This window comes from Ovis aries, chromosome 1 (genome assembly GCF_016772045.2).
Source record: "Ovis aries strain OAR_USU_Benz2616 breed Rambouillet chromosome 1, ARS-UI_Ramb_v3.0, whole genome shotgun sequence".
Classification (NCBI taxonomy): Eukaryota; Metazoa; Chordata; class Mammalia; order Artiodactyla; family Bovidae; genus Ovis; species Ovis aries.
In genome coordinates, this window is record NC_056054.1 from 265302155 (window position 1) to 265323978 (window position 21824).

At 50.8% G+C, this 21824-nt stretch overlaps 4 protein-coding genes across 5 annotated transcripts in view; 3 read left to right on the plus strand and 1 right to left on the minus strand.

Annotated features, from left to right (window-relative positions):
- TSPEAR (thrombospondin type laminin G domain and EAR repeats) overlaps nt 1-21824 on the minus strand; it is a 171454-nt gene that overhangs the window by 143319 nt on the left and 6311 nt on the right. The window lies entirely within an intron of this gene.
- LOC114112923 (keratin-associated protein 12-1-like) lies at nt 217-4123 on the plus strand. Its single transcript, XM_027964086.1, has 3 exons — nt 217-276; nt 3662-3750; nt 3904-4123. The coding sequence occupies exons 1-3, from the start codon at nt 217-219 to the stop codon at nt 4121-4123; spliced, it is 369 nt and encodes a 122-aa protein (XP_027819887.1).
- On the plus strand, nt 14582-15529 carry LOC101104456 (keratin-associated protein 10-11-like). 2 transcript variants are annotated; one of them, XM_060398181.1, is made up of 2 exons: nt 14582-15299; nt 15372-15529. In XM_060398181.1, exons 1-2 carry the CDS (start codon nt 14645-14647, stop codon nt 15488-15490), a joined length of 774 nt encoding a protein of 257 aa, XP_060254164.1. In that variant the 5' UTR covers nt 14582-14644; the 3' UTR covers nt 15491-15529. The 2 variants fall into 2 exon arrangements, with proteins under 2 accessions (XP_060254164.1, XP_027822444.1); XM_027966643.3 differs by having other exon boundaries at nt 14582-15529.
- Nucleotides 19380-20453, plus strand: LOC105604748 (keratin-associated protein 10-8-like). Its single transcript, XM_060398182.1, has 3 exons — nt 19380-19825; nt 19901-20054; nt 20394-20453. The coding sequence occupies exons 1-3, from the start codon at nt 19380-19382 to the stop codon at nt 20451-20453; spliced, it is 660 nt and encodes a 219-aa protein (XP_060254165.1).

Below are 21824 nucleotides of genomic sequence, written 5' to 3' on the forward strand. Positions count from 1 at the left end.
GGATTCTGCTTCATTCCTTAAAATTTGACCTGACCCACTTTTGTACGAATCTCCAGATGTCCCTCCCTGTGTGATACTGGTCCTCAAACAGCCACGGAAACCACCCTCCTCCCATGTCAGCTCTACTGTGGAGCAAGGAGAGCAGAGTGCATCGGTCTGACACCCAAGTGTCCAGGGTATCAAGCTGAAGGTGGGGCACCAGAAGACACAGGAAGGATGGGGACTCCTCACCCAGAGGGTCCAGAGGACAAAGGGCTGAGTCTCGGAGAACTTCTGGTGGGTGGTGACCTTGGTCCTTCATCTTGAGATAGCCTCATAGTTAGAGAAGCAAGTGACAAAGCCAGAAAGGGCCAGGGGTCGGCACTGGAAGCACCTAACATCTGAGCAGGGGAGCATCAGAAAGGACCCTCAGTAAATCAGAAGAATGAGGAGCTGTCCATGCTCAGTTCAAGACCACTGGACGCTATGGAGAAGCTGCTGCAGGATTAGTAGACCTCTGCTGGCATCCCACTGAAACCTCACAGCCTGCACCTATGGAGCAGGGGTCCCTCCCTCACCCTGAAGTGAAACCTGCTCCAGATCCATCCTGACAGCCTGGCCAAACCACGAAAAGATTTCCAGGGAAGACAGTTTGGAAATGAAGTCTCGCCCAAATGGGGAGCTCAGGAAGTACTTTGGACTTTCCACAAATACACCCTAACAAGGTGTAAAACCAAACCCATATAAACAAGCTCAAGGTGACCAGTTAGTAAGTGACTGTTCGCTAGACAAAAAAGTGAGTCATCAGTAAAAGATAAGAGAATGCAGGCTCTCTGAACGTTCATAATTTCTAATATGTAATCAGAAATCACTAGACGTAAAAGATACAGGAAAGGGCTTCCCTGATGGCTCAGTGGTAAAGAACCCGCCTGCCAATGCAGGAGACATGGGTTCAGTCCCTGATCCAGGAAGAGCCCACATGCTGTGGAGCAGCTAAACCCACGTGTCACAACTATTAAGCCTGTGCTCTGGAGCCCAGGAGCCACGACTACTGAGCACACACGCCACAACCACTGAAACCCTCACAGCAGTGAAGACCCAGCACAGCCAAAAGTAAACAAATAAATACAAATTGTAAGAAAGATATAGGAAAATACAATTCATGGTTAAAGGGAAAAAAACACAGTGATGCAGCCTGGGATGGTCCAGATATTGGTCTGGCAGGTGATGACTTAGAGCAGCTGTATGTTTAAAGAATCGAAGGAAGATATGTTCAAAGAATCAAAGGAAAATATTATATCCGTGGGTTAATAGATAGAGAATCTCAGTTGAGGAATGGCAATTTTTAATAGATAGGACATCTCAGCTGAGGGAGGGGGGATTCTAGAACTGAAAAGCACCCTAGCTGAAATAAAATATCTATTGGGTGGGCCTTACAGCGGACTGAAGGTGGAAGAAGAAAGAATGAATGTGAAGATATATGAATAAAAAATTATCCAATCTGAAGGAGCAAGAAGAATTAAGAAGACTGAGAAGAACTGCGAGACTATATCAAACAGTCTAAAATATATGTAAGTTCAACCTCAGAAGCTGATTTGAAACAATTTACAGATCCAGGAATCCTAGAAAACCCAAAAGCAGGATAAATATAAAGAAAACCAGATCTGGGCACTTAATCATTAGAGATGAAAACCCCAAATAAAAAGAAGTATCTTCAAAGCAATGAGAGAAAAAAACACTCTACATACAAGAAAAAGAACACGGCTGACTTTTCATCAAACAGAGCAAAAGGCAGAAGATAGTGGGATGACGTCAGCAAAATGATGAAAGACCAAAGCTGCCGATCGAGAATTCTAGATCCAGCGAAGGAAAAAAGAAAAGGAAAGCTTCAAAGCTGAGGGTGAAGTGAAACAATTTCAGAAAAACAAAAGCAAGAGGATTCCTCACCAGCAGACTTGCATTAAAAGACATACTGAGGTAGAGTATTCCTCGAGGTGGAATAGAAATGGGCTCAGGAAGGCACTGCCTGTACAGTGGGAATAAGGAACACAGGAGAGGTGGAAAGCAGGCAAGTACAGAAGGTTAGCATTTCACTTTTCTAGAGACTGGCTTGTAAGGCAACTGACAATTTCAAATGTATGGACACTATTCAGTAACGAGGTCATACATGGACACGTGGTCACATGGGGTGGCCCTGAATTTTCTTTAGCTATGGTTTTGACTTGCGGTCAGAGCCCAAGGAGGAGTGTGTGAAGGGCTGAAACCACGGCCACAAGGGGCTTGTCTAGGGGCCACGAGGTCACTTGCTGTGGTCTCAGGTCAGCTCAGTCCACTAGTTTTGCAAGTTCTGACCATGCTTTAGCCCCTGAGACCACAGTGGTCTTCAGCCTCAGGGTGACTTCATTACTGGGGTGTCTGACTCTTCACAGGACTTCCCAGGGGCGTCCCCTCTGTCCACACCGGCAGTCACACGGGGGCTGCACAGGGGCAGAGGGTTTCCGGGACACAGCCTCCGAGGAGGGAGCAGCACTGTCCTGAGAGATGGCCACCCCAATAAACAGCACCCACCATAGAATAACGTGCTAAGGCTGATGTGTAGACAGAACACACGGCGGGGAGTGGGGCGGGAGGAACTCGTAATCCACACTCCAGCAGCTGCCCCATGCCCTGGAGGAGGACCCCAGTCTCCACACTGGCTCCAGCCTGCCTCACAGGGCCTGCCTGGCTGATCAGACCCTTGGGTGGGGGGAGAAATCGGAGGTGGTTCAACCCTCTCTCCACCCCAGTCCTCCTGGGACCTACCTGGGGCTGCCTGACCTGGTTGGGCAATCCTCAGTTGGATGCTCATGAGGGGAATCACACCCTTAACCCTTGCTCTTCAGGACCAAACAAGATGAATATTTTCATCTGCCTGCCCCTCGCTCTTGTCTGTGCCAACTGGTTCTGGCCTGTGGATTATGTCACCAGTGAACCCCAAAGTCCCAGCTCCATTAGATGCCAAGTAAGGACCACAGATTCCACAGTGAGACCGAGCAGCTTCAGAGCTTCTTCGTTCGTAGGGGTGGAAACTGCATGCATTACAGGACCTTCCAGGTCTTCCTGACTGGATATCTGTGTTGTCGGCCCCTTGAATGGTGGCAAGGTTGATAACTGATCAGTTATGAGACACTCCACGTAAAACGCTTAGCTCAGACTTGGCACAAAACTGGAGCCCTGTTGCTATAACTATGGCAAAAATGTGGCCACAGCCCCCCAGTGAGGAGCCCGACCCTGAGGGAGAAACTTCTGGATGACAAATCAAGTGGGGGCACTGGTGCAGTGAGTGTGACTGTGCTTGTGTGGACAGAGGACAGGGTGGTTAAACTGGAGAGGACATTGAAAATCATGAAGGGACCCAGTCCTGGCCTGATGGCCCTTCCCCATCCAACCCAGGCTCTGATTCCAGAAATCCCAGGGCCTCTGGGTCACTGTCAGCCTCCAGCTGAGGGAGCTTCCTGAACTGAGTCACAGCAGCTGGAGGCTCCAGGAAGAGACCCTTGGGGGGAGGAGGAGGAAAAACAGCAGGCGGCCACGAAGAAGACACCCGGTGCCTCATTGCCAGGATGCCACAGCCTGAGCATAAGGGGCACCCTGGGAAGGGAGCCTCCAGACCAGACCTGTCCTCTGTCCCGACCCTACCCAGCCCCAAACCACCATTTGTGACACCAGCTGCCCTGTGAGCTGCCAGCCAGCCTGTTGTGTGCCCAGCTTCTGCCAGGAGATTTGCTATGTGCCCAGCTCCTGCTAGCCGGCCTGCCCTGCTGTCGGCTGCCCTGCCCAGGGCTATGGGAGTTCCTGCAGTGCCCTTCATGTGTCTCTGCTGTGCCAACCTGCCGACAGGTGCCCAACCCCATGCTGCCCTATGGCTTTCTACTGACAGCCCAGCCCCTGCCAGGCGTCCTGGTGTGTGCCCGTGAGCCGCCAGCCAGCAGTGTGTGTCCGTGTGAGCTGCAGGCCCATGTGTGTCCTCGTGAGCTGCCGGCCCACCATGTGTGTGGCCCCTGCCTGCCAGCCCTCCCGCCCTGCCCTCATCGGCAGGCCCTCTCCTGTGGAACTCCTTCCTGCTACTGACAAATCATCCAGAAAATCGATTCTCTGCTGTTGATCTCGAAAGGCCTCTCCTTATCTAATTAACAGGATTCTGTCCACACATCTCAGTGCTGAATCAGTGACAGACCCACATCCCATAGAGGTGGGACATCCACCTCACTTTTCTTATCCATGAAAGCTTCGGTTCAGTTCAGTTCATTTCAGTCGCTCAGTCGTGTCCAACTCTTTGCGACCCCATGAATCGCAGCACGCCAGGCCTCCCTGTCCATCACCACTTAGCGATCTATTAAAAATAAATCTCTGAGCCTCAACGCTGGCTTTTTGTGATTTTCCCCTAAGCCCTATCTCCTTGCTATTTGCTGTCCTGGATAAGCCGAGGCCAGCATGGAACTCCTGTCCTGGGGTCGGGGTTCTTCTGAGAAAGCCACGCCCCTGGGACATTGAGGTGGGGGCACTCTGTGGGGAGGGACGGCCCAGGCTGCTGTATCCAAAGGGCCATTCCCCCAGCGTCTCCATTAAGAAGCTTGATCCTGGGCTCTTTAAGGAAAGAGTAATGGGGCGGGGGTAGGCAGAGCCCAACTTGCAGCTGCCTGCAATTTCCCAGAGGGCTTTCCAGGAATAAGGTTTACTGCGAGGTTCACTGAAGGCTGGACCCGGAGCCAGGGTGGCAGAGGAGCAGATGTAAGCTCAAGAAAAGAGTTTCCTGCAAGTCAGAGCCACCCTGAACAGAAGCCACCTAGCTACTGTCCTGGCTTCAAGCACTGAAAGGCTGGAAGGCGGCAGGCGGAAGCGGGCACCAGCCATGTGCCCGTCGGCAGGGGAAGTGTTAGTCGCTCAGTCGTGCCCAACACTTTGCGACCCTACGGACCGTAGCCCACCAGCCTCCTCTGTCCATGGGATTCTCAGGCAAGAATACTGGAGTGAGTTACCATGCCCTCCTCCAGGGGATCGTCCTGACCCAGACTGAACCTGAGTCTCCTGCATCACAGGAGCCACCAAGTCAGCAGGGGAGCTGGTCATGAAGCCCTACTCGGCAACTGAAGAAAATCAGCACAACAGCTGGAATGAACCTCAAAAACACCTCGCTGGTGCAGGGAGCCAGGCACAAGGGCGCCCACTGTGTGACTCCATTCAGCGGAAGCCCTGAGATGAGCTGAACTAATGTGTGACTTGAAAATACACTAAGAGTGGCTGCTTCTGGAGGCTGGGGTAAAGCTGGCGGGGCGGAGCGGGAGGGAGGTTCTGGGTCATGACCCCTGAACACTACTTAATGCTCCACCTCCTAGCACATTCAAGTGATGCGTACTGCTGTTGGTAACCTAGGAATCCTTCAGAAAATAAGACACATGGACGAGGGTTTCCTGGGCAGGTACCTGGGGAAGCGGACAAAGCACAGGGGCTATGTGGATACTCTCTGTTGAAGCTTTTCAACTTTCCATATGTTTGAGATTTTTCACAAAATGAAAATAAAGAATTGAAAATATACTTAAAATAGAATAATTAAAATATTCATGGAAAGAACAGGAGCCACATATGGGGTTCCTGCTCTGGATGGGGAATTAAACCGAGAGCTTCCATACGACAGCCAAGTGAACTGGGGTGCGGCCCAAGGAAACCAGGTCCTGACCCCCAAGTGGAGTAACAGTGGACTCCAGGTCAACCAGGTGTCCAGAGTGTGGGCGGCTGTGAGACAGTCAGTCTTCCACTTCAAGGTGGGGGCTCAGCCCACCCACCATCCCATCCAAACTTCCCAAGACCCACTGTGGGGCCCAGGGGATCAGCTTACAGACAGATGAGGGACTCAACACCTGAGATGGAGGCAGAGGAGAGTGTGTTGACCACAAGGCGGGGCAGCAGAGGTGGGGACCAGCCTGGCCTGATAGCCCCACCTCACTCTGCTCCCTGCGGGCAGGCCTGGGGGAAGGAGGGTGGAACGTGGCCACATGGACCCAGGGAGAGTGCCCAGCTGTCCCACATCCACCCAGGATGTGTCTATCTCCAGCAACAGTATGGATACCTCACGGTAGGAGTGGGGCTAAGGCTACTAGGGAGTTGCTGGCAACCTCAGCACATAGCTTTCTTGTTCCTGCATCTAGGTTCCCATCTCCTACTCCAAAATGCAGTCCACCGCCTGACAGGCCCCACCCCAACACCAGGAGTCACCTTCCCCTTGTAGACGAGAGTCCTCTAATACAGCACAGTGTGACACACACAGTGGAAAAGGAGCCTGGACTGCAAGGACCACCCCCACCCTCACCTCAGCAAACGAGGAAGAGTTGCGGCGTGAAAAAGAAAGACCAGACCGGGAGGCAGAAAATATAAGAAGGAGAGACATTTTTTAAAATCCCTAAATGTGGATGTGACTGGTGATAGAAACAAAGTCCGATGCTGTAAAGAGCAATATTGCATAGGAACCTGGAATGTCAGGTCCATGAATCAAGGCAAATTGGAAGTGGTCAAACAAGAGATGGCAAGAGGGAATGTTGACATTCTAGGAATCAGCAAACTAAAATGGACTGGAATGAGTGAATTTAACTCAGATGACCATTATATCTACTACTGTGGGCAGGAATCCCTCAAAAGAAATGGAGTAGCCATCATGGTCAGCAAAAGAGTCCGAAATGCAGTACTTGGATGCAATCTCAAAAACGACAGAATGATCTCTGTTCGTCTCCAAGGCAAACCAATCAATATCACCATAATCCAAGTCTATGCCCCAACCAGTAATGCTGAAGAAGCTGAAGTTGAACGGTTTTATGAAGACCTACAAGACCTTGTAGAGCTAACACCCAAAAAAGATGTCCTTTTCATTATAGGGGCCTGGAATGCAAAAGTAGGAAGTCAAGAAACACCTGGAGTAACAGGCAAATTTGGCCTTGGAATGCGGAATGAAGCAGGGCAAAGACTAATAGAGTTTTGCCAAGAAAATGCACTGGTCATAGCAAACACCCTCTTCCAACAACACAAGAGAAGACTCTACACATGGACATCACCAGATGGTCAACACTGAAATCAGACTGATTATATTCTTTGCAGCCAAAGATGGAGAAGCTCTATACAGTCAGCAAAAACAAGACCAGGAGCTGACTGTGGCTCAGATCATGAACTCCTTATTGCTAAATTCAGACTTAAATTAAAGAAAGTAGGGAAATCCACTAGACCATTCAGGTATGACCTAAATCAAATCCCTTATGATTATACAGTGGAAGTGAGAAATAGATTTAAGGACCTAGATCTGATAGATAGAGTGCCTGATGAACTATGGAATGAGGTTCGTGACATTGGACAGGAGACAGGGATCAAGACCATCCCCATGGAAAGAAATGCAAAAAGCAAAATGGCTCTCTGGGGAGGCCTTACAAATAGCTGTGAAAAGAAGAGAGGCGAAAAGCAAAGGAGAAAAGGAAAGATATAAGCATCTGAACGCAGAGTTCCAAAGAATAGCAGGAAGAGATAAGAAAGCCTTCTTCAGCGATCAATGCAAAGAAATAGAGGAAAACAACAGAATGGGAAAGACTAGAGATCTCTTCAAGAAAATTAGAGATACCAAGGGAACATTTCACGCAAAGATGGGCTCGATAAAGGACAGAAATGGTCTGGACCTAACAGAAGCAGAAGATATTAAGAAGAGGTGGCAAGAATACACAGAAGAACTGTACAAAAAAGATCATCAAGACCCAGATAATCACGATGGTATGATCACTCATCTAGAGCCAGACATCCTGGAATGTGAAGTCAAGTGGGCCTTAGAAAGCATCACTACGAACAAAGCTAGTGGAGGTGATGGAATTCCAGTGGAGCTATTTCAAATCCAGAAAGAGGATGCTGTGAAAGTGCTGCACTCAATATGCCAGCAAATTTGGAAAACTCAGCATTGGCCACAGGACTGGAAAAGGGCAGTTTTCATTCCAATCCCTAAGAAAGACAATGCCAAAGAATGCTCAAACTACCACACAATTGTACTCATCTCACATGCTAGTAAAGTAATGCTCAAAATTCTCCAAGCCAGGCTTCAACAATATGTGAACCATGAACTCCCTGATGTTTAAGCTGGTTTTAGAAAAGGCAGAGGAACCAGAGATCAAATTGCCAACATCTGCTGGATCATCGAAAAAGCAAGAGAGTTCCAGAAAAACATCTATTTCTGCTTTATTGACTATGCCAAAGCCTTTGACTGTGTGGATCACAATCAACTGTGGAAAATTCTGAAAGAGATGGGAATACCAGACCACCTGACCTGCCTCTTGAGAAATCTGTATGCAGGTCAGGAAGCAACAGTTAGAACTGGACATGGAACAACAGACTGGTTCCAAATAGGAAAAGGAGTACGTCAAGGCTGTATATTGTCACCCTGCTTATTTAACTTCTATGCAGAGTACATCATGAGAAACGCTGGGCTGGAAGAACACAAGCTGGAATCAAGATTGCCTGGAGAAATATCAATAACTTCAGATATGCAGATGACACCACCCTTATGGCAGAAAGTGAAGAGGAACTAAAAAGCCTCTTGATGAAAGTGAAAGAGGAGAGTGGAAAAGTTGGCTTAAATCTCAACATTCAGAAAACAAAGATCATGGCATCTGGTCCCATCACTTCATGGGAAATAGATGGGGAAACAGTGGAAACAGTGTCAGACTTTTATTTTGGGGGCTCCAAAATCACTGTAGATGGTAATTGCAGCCATGAAATTAAAAGACGCTTACTCCTTGGAAGAAAAGTTATTTCCAACCTAGATAGCATATTCAAAACAGAGACATTACTTTGCCAACTAAGGTCCATCTAGTCAAGGCTATGGTTTTTCCAGTAGTCATGTATGGATGTGAGAGTTGGACTGTGAAGAAGGCTGAGCGCCGAAGAATTAATGCTTTTGAACTGTGGTGTTGGAGAAGACTCTTGAGAGTCCCTTGGACTGCAAGGAGATCCAACCAGTCCATTTTGAAGGAGATCAACCCTGGGATTTCTTTGGAAGGAATGATGCTAAAGCTGAAGCTCCAGTACTTTGGCCACCTCATGCGAAGAGTTGACTCATTGGAAAAGACCCTGATGCTGGGAGGGATTGAGGGCAGGAGGAGAAGGGGATGACAGAGGATGAGACGGCTAGATGGCATCACTGATTCGATGGATGTGAGTCTGAGTGAACTCCAGGAGTTGGAGATGGACAGGGAGGCCTGGCGTGCTGCAATTCATGGAGTCACAAAGAGTCGGACAAGACTGAGCGACTGAACTGAACTGAACTGAAGTAAATGTAACTCAAAGACATTAGATAAGAGGTTACAACAAGAAAACAAGGATAAGAAGCTTTGGAAAGGAAAAAAATTAGAAAACTTACCAAAATGGTCCAGATTTTTAAAATAGCTTCTTTAGTTAGAAGTGGAATGGGGAATCCAGAGACCTGTTAGTTTGTCTTTCTTCCTTCCCCTCACCCCCCCCCCAGCCCATTCTTCATCCCCCTCTTTGTCTTCTTCTTCCTCTCCTCTCTTTCTCTCTCTCTTTGACACATGTCCTTTCCTCTGAAGTGTCTCCCCAGGACTTGGTAATAAAACCTTGTCACTTTGAGTCCCTCTCTCTCTCTACAAGTTTTAAGGAATCATGGAGTTGGCATGCACATCATCATTGGGTATAAAGGTGGAGAACTGACAGCAAAAAATGACCTTCACCTGTATGTCTCCAATGTCTTAAATTGTTAACACAGTATGATGAACTTAATTCAGCCGAGTTCAGTCACTCAGTCTTGTCTTACTATTTGCGGCCCTATGGACTGAAGCACGCCAGGGCTCCCTGTCCATCACCAACTCGCGGAGTTTACCCAAACTCATGTCCATTGAGTCGGTGATGCCATCCAACCATCTTATCCTCTGTCGTCCCCTTCTCCTCCTGCCTTCAATCTTTTCCAGCATCAGGGTCTTTTCAAATGAGTCAGCTCTTCGCATCAGGTGACCAGAGTATTGGAGTTTCAGCTTCAACATCAGTCCTTCCAGTGAACATTCAGGACTGATTTCCTTTAGAATGCACTGGTTGGATCTCCTTGCAGTCCAAAGGACTCTCAAGAGTCTTCTCCAACACCACAGCTCAAAAGCATTAATTCTTCGGCGCTCAGCTTTTTTTATAGTCCAACTTTCACATCCATACATGACTACTGGAAAAACCATAGCCTTGGCTAGATGGACCTTTGTTGGCAAAGTAATGTCTCTGCTTTATAATATGCTATCTAGGTTGGTCATAACTTTTCTTCCAAGGAGTAAGTGTCTCTTAATTCCATGGCTGCAATCACCATCTACAGTGATTTTGGAGCCCCCCAAAATAAAGTATGTCACTGTTTCCACTTTTTCTCCATCTGTTTGCCATGAAGTGATGGGACCGGATGCCATGATCTTCGTTTTCTGAATGTTGAGATTTAAGCCAACTTTTCCACTCTCCTCTTTCACTTTCATCAAGAGGCCCTTTAGTTCCTCTTCACTTTCTGCCATAAGGGTGGTGTCATCTGCATATCTGAAGTTATTGATATTTCTCCCAGCAATCTTGATTTCAGCTTGTGCTTCAGCCAGCCCAGCGTTTCTCGTGATGTACTCTGCATAGAAGTTAAATAAGCAGGGTGACAATATACAGCCTTGACGTACTCCTTTTCCTATTTGGAACCAGTCTGTTGTTCCATGTCCAGTTCTAACTGTTGCTTCCTGACCTGCATACAGATTTCTCAAGAGGCAGGTCAGGTGGTCTGTATTCCCATCTCTTTCAGAATTTTCCACAGTTGATTGTGATCCACACAGTCAAAGGCTTTGGCATAGTCAATAAAGCAGAAATAGATGTTTTTCTGGAACTCTCTTGCTTTTTCGATGATCCAGCAGATGTTGGCAATTTGATCTCTGGTTCCTCTGCCTTTTCTAAATCCAGCTTGAACATCTGGAAGTTCACAGTTCACGTATTGCTGAAGCCTGGCTTGGAGAATTTTGAGCATTACTTTACTAGCATGTGAGATGAGTACAATTGTGTGGTAGTTTGAGCATTCTTTGGCATTGCCTTTCTTAGGGATTGGGATGAAAACTGAACTTTTCCAATCCTGTGGCCAATGCTGAGTTTTCCAAATTTGCTGGCATATTGAGTGTAGCACTCTCACAGCATTATCTCTTAGGATTTGAAATAGCTCAGCTGGAATTCCATCACCTCCACTAGCTTTGTTCATAGTGATGCTTCCCAAGGCCCACTTGACTTCACATTCCAGGATGTCTGGCTCTAGATGAGTGATCATACCATCGTGATTATCTGGGTCATGAAGATCTTTTTTGTACCGTACTTCTGTGCATTCTTGCCACCTTTTCTTAATATCTTCTGCTTCTCTTAGGTCCATACCATTTCTGTCCTTTATTGAACCCATCTTTGCATAAAATGTTCCCTCTAGTTTTCTTGAAGAGATCTCTAGTCTTTCCCATTCTATTGTTTTCCTCTATTTCTTTTCACTGATCACTGAGGAAGGCTTTTTTATCTCTCCTTGCTATTCTTTGGAACACTGCATTCAAATGGGTATATCTTTCCTTTTCTCGTTTGCTTTTCGCCTCTCTTCTTTTCCCAGCTATTTGTAAGGCCTCCTCAGACAGCCATATTGCTTTTTTGCATTTCTTTTTCTTGGGGATTGTCTTGTTCCCTATCTCCTGTACAGTGTCATGAACCTTCATCCATAGTTCATGAGGCACTCTGTCTAATCAGATCTAGTCCCTTAAGTTTATTTCTCACTTTCATTCTATAATTGTTATGGATTTGACTTAGGTCCTACCTGAATGGTCTAGTGGTTTTCCCTACTTTCTTCAATTTGAGTCTAAATTTAGCAATAAGGAGTTCATGATCTGAGCCACAGTCAGCTCCTGGTCTTGTTTTTGCTGACTGTCTAGAGCCTCTCCGTCTTTGGCTGCAAAGAACTAGCCATGACTTATAGCTATCTTCCTCTATAATAAACTTATTATTTTCAAGAATTCTTAAGTCCCCGTCAACACACCAAGAATTGAAAAACTGACAGATAACACTTACAAAGGACCTATTCATCCATATTATACCAACCACAAAAACGCACAAGAGAAGGACACTACGTATTAATAAAATACTTAATTCATCAAGATGATATAAGGATTAAAAATATATATGCACCACACAACTGAGACCCGAAAATATATGAAGCAAATGTTGGCAGAACTGAAGTGAGAACCAGACAGTTCTGTGATAATAGGTGAAGCCTTGGATACCCCATGTTCAATAATGGACAAAACATCTAGGGAGATCAACAAGGAAACAGAGGACTTGAAAAACACTGCAAATCAACTAGTCAAAACAAACACACAGAATATATCACCCATCAACAGCGCATTAAATGCTCTCCAGGACAAGCCATATATAGGACACAAAGCAAGCCTTAGTGAATTAAAAAAAAAACAAACTGAAATCATACAAAGGGTCTTTTCCAATCACAAGGGAATGAAATTAGACATCAATAACAGAAAGAAACTAGAAAACTCACAATATGTGGAAGTTAAACAACAGATTTTTTTAATGGGGGTCAAAGACAAAAGTTAGGAAATTAGAAAATACTAATAATGAATTAAAATGAAAACACGATGTGTCAAACCTATGGGATGCAGTGAAGGCAGGCAGAGGGGCATTTAAGCCTCTAAATGCCTACTTTTAAAAAAAGAAGAATGGGGACTTCACTGGTAGTCCAGTGGTTGAAAATCTACCCTCCAATACAGGGTATGCGGGTTCGATTCATGGTCAGGAAACTAATTACGCCACACCTCAACTAGAAAGAAACCTGTACACTGCAAAGAAGACCCCACATGCCACAACTAAGACCCAGTGCAGCCAAATATTAAATAAATATTTTAAAAAGAATGACCCCAAATCAATAAACTAACTTTATACCCTGAGAAACTAGAAAAGAGCAAACTAAATCTAAAGATAGAAGGAAGGAAGTACTGAAATCAGAGTGAAAATACATGGCATAACAGACAGAAAAACAGCAGAGAATTAACAAAACCAAGTTTGACTCCTTGGAAAGATATACAGATAGACTAGCAAAGAAAAAAAGAGAGAAGGTACAATAACTAAATTCTGAATTGAAAGTACGGATATTACCATGAACCTCAGAGAAATAAAAAGCATTATAAAAGAATACCAAGGACAATTTTGTATGCCAATGAATTATAACCTAGATGAAATAAAGAATTTTCCATAAATACACAAATTAACAAAACTGACTAAAAAAAAAAAAAACAGAAAATCTCAATAGACCTATAACAAAATAGAATTATTAATTAATAATCTCACAGGGGAAAAAAAGGCTAGGACCAGATGGCTTCACTGGTGAATTCTACCAGCGTATAATAAATTAACACCAAACCTTCTCAGGCTTTTCCAAAAGCCAGACAAGAGAACACTTCCTAACTCACTCTGTGATGCCAGCATTTCCCAGAAGTAAGGAAAAATATTCACCAATATACTTTATGAACATAGATGCAAAGATGCTCCACAAAACACTAGAAACGTAACTCCAAGAGCATACCAAAATTATTATATACCATACCAAGTGCCATTTATACCAGGAATGCAAGGTTGGCTCAACATTTTTTTTTTTTTTAAATCAACCAATGTAAAATACCACATTAACAGAATGAAGGAAGAAAAGATACAAGTTCTCAGACTACCCTGGTGGTACAGTGAAGAAGAATCTACGTGCCAGTGCAGAGGACACAGGTTCAATCCCTGGTTCAGGAAGATTCCATGTGCCACACAGCAACGAAGCCCATGAGCCACAGCTCCTGAGCGCCTGTGCCCCAGCTAATGAGGCCCACGTTCCTAGAGCCTGTGCTCCACAATAAGAGGAAGCCCTCCCACAGGAACAAAGAGCCGGGGCGACCAAAACTTTAAAAATATATAAAATAAATAATCTTTAGAACACATGATCTCAACTGATGCAGAAAAGGATTTTGACAAAAGCCAACACAATTTCATAATTTAAAAAAAATACTCAGAGAATTAGGAATAGAAGAGAAGTTCTTCAGCATCATAAAAGGGATATATGAGAAATCCATAGCTAACATGATGCTCAACGCACCCTTCATTGGTGTATGAATTCAGGAGAAAATAATATGTCAACAAAGAGAGTATTTATAAAGAACAAAACATGCTAATGATTCAGCTGAGTGCTGAGAATAAGGGAATAATAGCGAGAAGCCCCAGAAAGATGCTTGGTGGTGGGGCTGTGAGGACGGCCGTCTAGAGTCCACCCACAGGATGGACTCCAGCAGACTGGACACCGCCCCTGGGGCTGGACCCCTGCCCCATTGATCCCCTGGGCTCCGACCTCTCGGGAGTTTAACGAGTTGAGTGACCTGTCATGGGATTATGACGCGCGTCCTCAGGACCTGCTCCAACAACAAGGAAGCAGACTCTGCTGGGCCCCCGTGATGCAACAACACCCCCCCACCCCCCGCCCAGAGCTGTATATAAGCTCCAGCCACCTAGGAACATCACACAGCCTCACCCATCCACTCCCTCACACACTCACACCTCCTCCAGCCCCATCACCTCCACCATGGCAGCCTCCACCCTGTCTGTCTGCTCCAGCGACCTGAGCTATGACTGTCCAGAGAGCTGCTGCGAGCCCCCCTGCTGTGCCCCCAGCTGCTGCACCTCGGCCCCCCGCCTGACCCTCCTCTGTGCCCCAGTGAGCTGCGAGTCCAGCCCCTGCTGCCAGCCAGCCTGCAGCAGCTCCTGTCCGGCCTCGTGCTGCCAGCAGTCTAGCTGCCAGCCCACCTGCTGCACCTCCTCCCCCTGCCAGCAGGCCTGCTGTGAGCCCGTCTGCTGCAGGCCCGTCTGCTGTAGGCCTGTCTGCTGCACACCTATCTGTTGCACACCTGTGTGCTATGAAGCCTCCCCCTGTTCTGCCTCCTCATGTTGCCAGCAGTCCAGCTGTACCTCCTCCCCCTGCCAGCAGGCCTACTGTGAGCCTGTCTGCTGCAGGCCTGTCTGCTGCAGGCCCGTCTGCTGTGAGGCCTCCCCCTGCTGCAAACCCTCCTCCTCCTCCGTGTCCCTCCTGTGCCGGCCCGTGTGCCGCCCCACCTGCTGTGTGCCCACCTCCTCCTGCCAGCCCAGCTGCTGCAGACCCTCCTCCTCCTCTGTGTCCCTCCTGTGCCAGCCCGTGTGCCGCCCCACCTGCTGTGTGCCCACCTCCTCCTGCCAGCCCAGCTGCTGCAGACCCTCCTCCTCCTCCGTGTCCCTCTTGTGCCGGCCCGTGTGCCGCCCCACCTGCTGTGTGCCCACCTCTTCCTGCCAGCCCAGCTGTTGCCGCCCGGCCTCCTCCGTGTCCCTGCTCTGCCAGCCCGTGTGCCCCCGTCCCACCTGCTGCATCCCTGCCTCAGCCCCAGAGCCCTGCTGCTGACCAGGCACATCCCCTCAGGGCCAGCCGGGCACCATAGGGCAACCCCCCACCACCAGCCTCATGACCGCCCTCAGGGTTTCTCCAGGAGTTCCAAGCTACATGGACACCCCCTTGCCCTCTCTGCCCAGGAGTGGGGCCCCCTCAAACTCCAGATGACCATGCCCGTGCTCACTGCCCACTCCTCCTGGGACCCAGTGCTCAGGCCTGGGGACCAGGTTTCACAATCCAGGCCCCATGGTCTCACCTCGGAAGCTGCTTGAAAACGTAATAAACTTGACTGCATCTACTGGTGCTTTACTCTCTTCTGGTCATTTCTGGTAGCATTGCCAGCCAGTCTCCACAGAGGCCAGGGCACGTGCACTGCCCTGGTCCTCGCTGCCCTCCTATCCCTGGCCACACTCCTGGGGGCCACACCCCAAGCAGGCCTAGCACCCAGGTCCTGTCCTAGGAGCCAGCCAGGCAGGCAGGTCCTCAGCAGCGGCCAGTCGCAGGCACAGGAACTTCACTGCCCTGGGCATCTCCTGGCCCCCTGCACTGGGGTACTGGCGGGACACAGGATTCAGGCCACTAGGTGGAGAGGACGAGGCCTCTGCCTGCAGCGGGAGGACTCGGAGCCCGGGCAAGCAGCCCTTCTCAGTCACTTGAGCTTTCCTGCCCCACCTTCCTTCTTTGGCACCTACAACCCCTCTGTCCAGAGTCCTTGCTCTGACCAATCACCCCGAGGTCTTTTCTAATATAAAGAATGAGTGAGACTCAGCCCCATCCCTCCCAGCTCAGTGCAGCTGCACCCCACCCCCAGAGCTTCCGCACACTTCTCCCAGCCCCTTCTCCACCTGGACACCCTCCTCTCTACACCCCCACTCCCATGTTGCTGACCCTCCTCCCGGCCTAGTCACCAAAGGCCCCTTGGCGAAGGTCAGTGTCCCCCTAGACCTTGTCCTGTGGACCTATCCCTGCAGAATTTAGCCCTTGACTTGGGGACGGGTCCCTCTGCTCCTCCTTACCCATCTGTCTTCCGGGGCCTTCACCCTGACCTCCGTCCACCTCCTCACTCCTGCATCGGAACCTTCTGATGCATCTCGGGGCCTCTCCTGGGCTCCAGGCCACTCATGGCACCTCCAGACACGACCCCACCCCAGGACCTGTGGAAGCCCTGCGTGGACCATCCGAAGCTGAATTAGCACTTTCCCAAACTAGCCTCTACTCACACTCCATCCCAAGGGTGCAGGTACCCTCCTGGGCCAGCTGGACTCCGCCCCCATCCCCACCCCACTGTCCTGGGCCTGAGCCTGAGGCTCTCCGGCCACATGTTTGAGGTCTGTCCCTGCCTCTCACGGCCACCATTTCCCCGGCTCAGGCTGACACTGCCCTGTTTTTGCTAAACAGCTCTGGGCAGTGGACAGGGCCAGGATCCCAGCCTCAGGGCCCCTGTGGCTGCCAACAGCCTGCCCTTAGCATGAGGGGCTGTGCTTGGAGGACTCTCAGTGATGCACATTCTTCTACAGAATTTATTCTGGGAAGAAACTGTCATTGTCCAGTAAAACATGCCAGTTTTGGAGAAAGAAGAAAAATTTACAGGTCTGGGGGAAACTCTGCCTTCCAGGGTCCCTCAAGATATCAGCACAAAGCCCCACCCAGGTGCTAAAAATAAATAAAACTTTCAAAACTTTTTTGAATTTTTAAGAATCAATAAAAATTGTTTTAATTTAAAAAAAGGGACTTCCCTGGCAGTCTAATTGATAGGGACAGAATGAAGGGACAAAATAGGTGATTAAATAGTAAATCCCACTAGGGGATTGTAAGTGAAAAATATGAGAGACCCCTGTAAGCCACTTTGCTCTCACTGAATGCTTCTCTGCCCTGACACATGAAGGACTATGATACTGGAGCTCTTCAGAGGCGCCCTGAAATGACACCAGTCGGTTTCACAGTGACTAAGACTTCGTGCTTTCAAAGCAGGAGGCTTGGGTTCAATCCCTGGTGGGGGAACTAACGCCTTATATGCTGCAGGGAGCAGCCAGAAAGCAAAAATAAATAAGTAAATAAATATTTTAAAGGCCAGAGCACAGGCAGCAGAGTTTCAGGCAGCAGAGGAGAGCTGACGCCTGGGCTGCCTGGGCAGGGCTGAGCCTTTACCTGCGCCCTGGGTGCTCCTGAAGCGTGTGTGGGAAGATGGAGAGGAGGTGAATGGAAGCGGGAAGAGAGGAGAGCAGACCCTTGGAGCTCCCTGTCTAACCCAGAGCCTCCCAGTAACCACAGCCCGGAAGCTTTTTCTGGATCAGCCCACACCTGTGCACATGACCTTGGGAGGAAAAAGAACTTTGCAGACTGAATGTAACTTGCTGATTAAGGCTCTTGACCAGGAGGAGGGGACGTGAGGACAGGCAGAGGCTGAAGGGACGTGGCCATAAGCCCAGGACGCCTGGAGGCAGAGAAGCTGGAGGAGGAGGGAAGGGCCATCCCCTCTGGCTATAGGATGCCCTGATCTCAGCTCATTATAACTCTTCTCAGACTTCTGGCCTCACAACTGTGAGAGAATACAATTCTGTTGTCTGGATATTTCATATGATCCAGTGATGACCATTTGTTACAGCAGCCATAGGAAACTGGTGCAAACGTACACGATAAAAAGAGTCATAATTTCTAAGTGTTGTGGCTTAAGATGTCATTGAGACAATATAAAAACAATTAATAATGAAATAAACCTTCCTGTCCAGCCAACCACTCCCCGTACACACCATCGAGGGTCGGCCTGCCTTTCTGACCAGCCCCAGACTCCTCGGCAGGGCCTCCTACCCCCAGCCCCCATCCCTCCATGGTAGCTGTCACATCCCAGCTGCTCTGCACGCTGGCCTCGCTAACCCCTGCCGCCTGTCTTTCTCCTCCCCACCCTTCACCTGCAGAGCTGCCCTGACCGCTGCACCTGGCAGAGTCAGGCTCAAACAGCTTTTGGTGACTTTTCTCTAGACCACCAAGTATCCCACTAGGGTGTCCCAGGAGCCCACAGACAGAGGTCCAGGCTCAGCTCCCAGGAAAGATGCAGCGAGAGCGGGGTGGGGCGGAATCTGAGTGGACGTCTGGAAGGAGGCAAGAGGAGAGGCAGAAGGAGCCCCAGCAATCTGTCCAGCAGAAAAAGGGGTGACCCATCCTTGGGAGCCTGAGCAGGTGCCCAGCTTTGGGAGGAGGGGCAGCCACTCCCAGCCCCACCTGGCTGAGCCTCTCCTGGGCCACCTGCTGTGGCCGGAGCCACAGGGATGGCTCGAGCCTAGCAGGTGGAAGAGAGACACGCTGAGCAAGGGGACCACTGCCCATAAACATGAGCCCACCCCCGGAGACACAGTCTGTTGGTCTCGGCCACGCCCTTCCCGCAAGTCTTGCCCAAAATAGAGCAGCTAGACACACCCAGCCAGAACCCACCCAGGCAACACCCCTCCCTCCATCCGCAGGGGCTTGTGACAAACGCCAAAGGAAAGGGGTCACACGCCCCAGTAAAGAGCCCCTTCCAGGGCCCAGAATGCAAGTCACAGCCCCTAATGACCTGGGACCCAGAATGAGGGCCCAGTGGCCAAGAGCCCCCACTGCCCACACTGGGTCCACCCCGACCTTGTACTCCCACACCCACTCAGCACATGGTCAGGAGCGGCATGGCCCGACAGACAGGTAGGACATTTACGAGCTGGGCCTCCATCTTCCGGGAGAATAACGCAGCCCTAATGAGGGTTCCCTGGAGCCAGATCCAAACACCAACCAGGAAAGGAGCGCGTTGTAAGCCTCTGTTGGGACAACACACACACAGAAGAGGGGTATAAAGCTGGCAGCCTGAGCAGCGCTCACACACTCACTCACACACACTCACACCTCACCCTCCTCCAGCCCCACCGCCTCCACCATGGCTTCCTCCGCCCTGTCTGTCTGCTCCAGTGACCTGAGCTGCGGCAGCCGGGTCTGCCTGCCCGGGGCCTGTGACTCCTACACCGGCTCCTCCTGGCAGGTGGACGACTGTCCAGAGAGCTGCTGCGAGCCCCCCTGCTGTGCCCCCAGCTGCTGCACCCCGGCCCCCCGCCTGACCCTCCTTTGTGCCCCAGTGAGCTGCGAGTCCAGCCCCTGCTGCCAGCCAGCCTGCAGCAGCTCCTGCCCGGACTTGTGCTGCCAGCAGTCTAGCTGCCAGCCCTCCTGCTGCACCTCCTCCCCCTGCCAGCAGGCCTGCTGTGAGCCCGTCTGCTGCAGGCCAGTCTGCTGCACACCCGTCTGCTGCAGGCCCATCTGCTGCACACCTGTCTGCTGCACACCTGTCTGCTGTGAGACCTCCCTCTGTTCTGCTTCCTCATGTTGCCAGCAGTCTAGCTGTCAGCCCTCCTGCTGCACCTCCTCCCTCTGCCAGCAGGCCTGCTGTGAGCCCGTCTGCTGCAGGCCTGTCTGCTGTGAGGCCTCCCCCTGCTGCAGATCCTCTTCCGTGTCCCTCCTCTGCCGCCCCGTGTGCCGCCCTGCCTGCTGTGTGCCCACCTCCTCCTGCCAGTCCAGCTGCTGCCGCCCGGCCTCCTCCGTGTCCCTGCTCTGCCGGCCCGCATGCCCCCGCCCCACCTGCTATGTGCCCACCTCCTCCTGCCGCCCAACCTCCTCCGTTTCCCTCCTCTGCCGGCCCGCGTGCCCCCGCCCTGCCTACTATGTGCCCACCTCCTCCTGCCAGTCCAGCTGCTGCCGCCCGGCCTCCTCCGTGTCCCTGCTCTGCCGGCCCGCATGCCCCCGCCCCACCTGCTATGTGCCCACCTCCTCCTGCCGCCCAACCTCCTCCGTTTCCCTCCTCTGCCGGCCCGCGTGCCCCCGCCCTGCCTACTATGTGCCCACCTCCTCCTGCCAGTCCAGCTGCTGCCGCCCAGCCTCCTCCGTGTCCCTCCTCTGCCAGCCCGCATGCTCCCGCCCAGCCTGCTGCATCCCCACCTCAGCCCCGGAGCCCTGCTGCTGACCTGACACACCCTCTCAGGGCCACCCAGGTGCTATGGGCCACTCTGTCCCCCTCTGTTGCCAGCCTCTGGCCCCCTTCAGGATTTGACCCAGACCTACACGAATATGCACTGACCTGAAACCTCAACAAACAGGCCTTAGCCCACCTGCAGCCTCTGGGTCAGGCCCAGATGAACCTGAGACAGCCCCATGTTACCGAGGGTCCACAGGCTTCTCCTGACAGCCATGGACACCGCTCTTCCCCCAAGCCTTCGGGGGCCTTGCTCTGCCCTGTCTTTGCCCATCCTGTGCTGTGTACCTTCCTCCCATAAGGGTCTTGAGCTGAGTGAATAAACTCACCATCCTTGCCTTGGCTGGTCCTCTCTCCCAGTAGCCATATGCGTCACTGTCTCCAGCCTCCGAGCTGACGTAAGGAACCCCATCCTCAGCAGCCCTGTCTTTGAAGCATTTCCAAGGGGCTTGAGCTCTAAGGCTCACTGCGGTCGTCCCCCCGGCCCTCGACTCCTGTGTCTGACTCTCTGGGCAGCTCTGGAGGGATGTGCTATGTGACCAAGACCATGGTGGCAACCACTGACCAGCGGGCCTCTTGGCAGGAGGGCCCCCTTGCCTCCATCTGGCTCCCCCTGGTCAGCCTGAGACTCACAGCGGTGGGGCCTCCTGGGACACAGCTTACATGGAGCATTCCTGCTAAGCCCCAGCTCTCCTGCCCCTCCACCTGCCCTCAAACTTGGTGCTTTATTCAGTCTTCAAATACCCTGGCCTGCCTCGTCTGTGCCACCGACCACTGACCCACCCCGTCCCCAGCCCCTGGTCCAGGCTGGGTCTGATGGGGCTCAAGGGAGGAAGCCAGAGGGTAGGTGACTTCCAGGGCCCACACTCTGGGTCCTGAGGCCCAGGCTTGCTGCCTGAGGTCTACCCCTGGGGGCGCTCTGGAGTGCCCCTCATGCTTGCCAGGGCCAACACTTGCTTCTAACCTGCCTTCCCCTGCCTCACCCCTTCCCTAGTGCCACCTCCTAGCTCTTGACCTGACCCTACTAGTGACATGACTCTGCTCCCTCAGGAGGCCATGAAATCCCAAAGGAGGGGGGATCAGAGAGGTCACCTGATCTCTGATGGTCTCCCTTGGAGACCCTGGTCCAGACTCCCGGGGCTGGGATGGCTTTTCTTGTGCCACTGTCCCCCAAAAACAGGTCCTCTGGGAACCTATCAGTGGGAATAGGGCCCTCTTGCAACTAGAATTGGGTAGTGGAAATGGGTGCAGACAGACTCACCCTATGCCCTCTGCCTGCACTCTGGGGCTGCAGGGTCCTGATCCTGCCTCCCCTACCCACTGCCCCACAGGACCCTGCCCATATCTCCTGGGCCCCTCTTA

What these genes read in the sequence shown, in the direction of transcription:
- LOC105604748 (XM_060398182.1), top strand. Translation starts at nt 19,380, where the DNA reads ATGGCTTCCTCCGCCCTGTCTGTCTGCTCCAGTGACCTGAGCTGCGGC. An exon ending in TCTGCTTCCTCATGTTGCCA is followed by an intron (nt 19,826 to 19,900) that starts GCAGTCTAGCTG and finishes CGTCTGCTGCAG; the next exon opens with GCCTGTCTGCTGTGAGGCCT. An exon ending in TGTCCCTGCTCTGCCGGCCC is followed by an intron (nt 20,055 to 20,393) that starts GCATGCCCCCGC and finishes CTCCTCTGCCAG; the next exon opens with CCCGCATGCTCCCGCCCAGC.
- LOC101104456 (XM_027966643.3), top strand. Translation starts at nt 14,645, where the DNA reads ATGGCAGCCTCCACCCTGTCTGTCTGCTCCAGCGACCTGAGCTATGAC.
- LOC114112923 (XM_027964086.1), top strand. Translation starts at nt 217, where the DNA reads ATGGGGACTCCTCACCCAGAGGGTCCAGAGGACAAAGGGCTGAGTCTC. An exon ending in TGAGTCTCGGAGAACTTCTG is followed by an intron (nt 277 to 3,661) that starts GTGGGTGGTGAC and finishes GACCCTACCCAG; the next exon opens with CCCCAAACCACCATTTGTGA. An exon ending in TGCCAGGAGATTTGCTATGT is followed by an intron (nt 3,751 to 3,903) that starts GCCCAGCTCCTG and finishes CTGACAGCCCAG; the next exon opens with CCCCTGCCAGGCGTCCTGGT.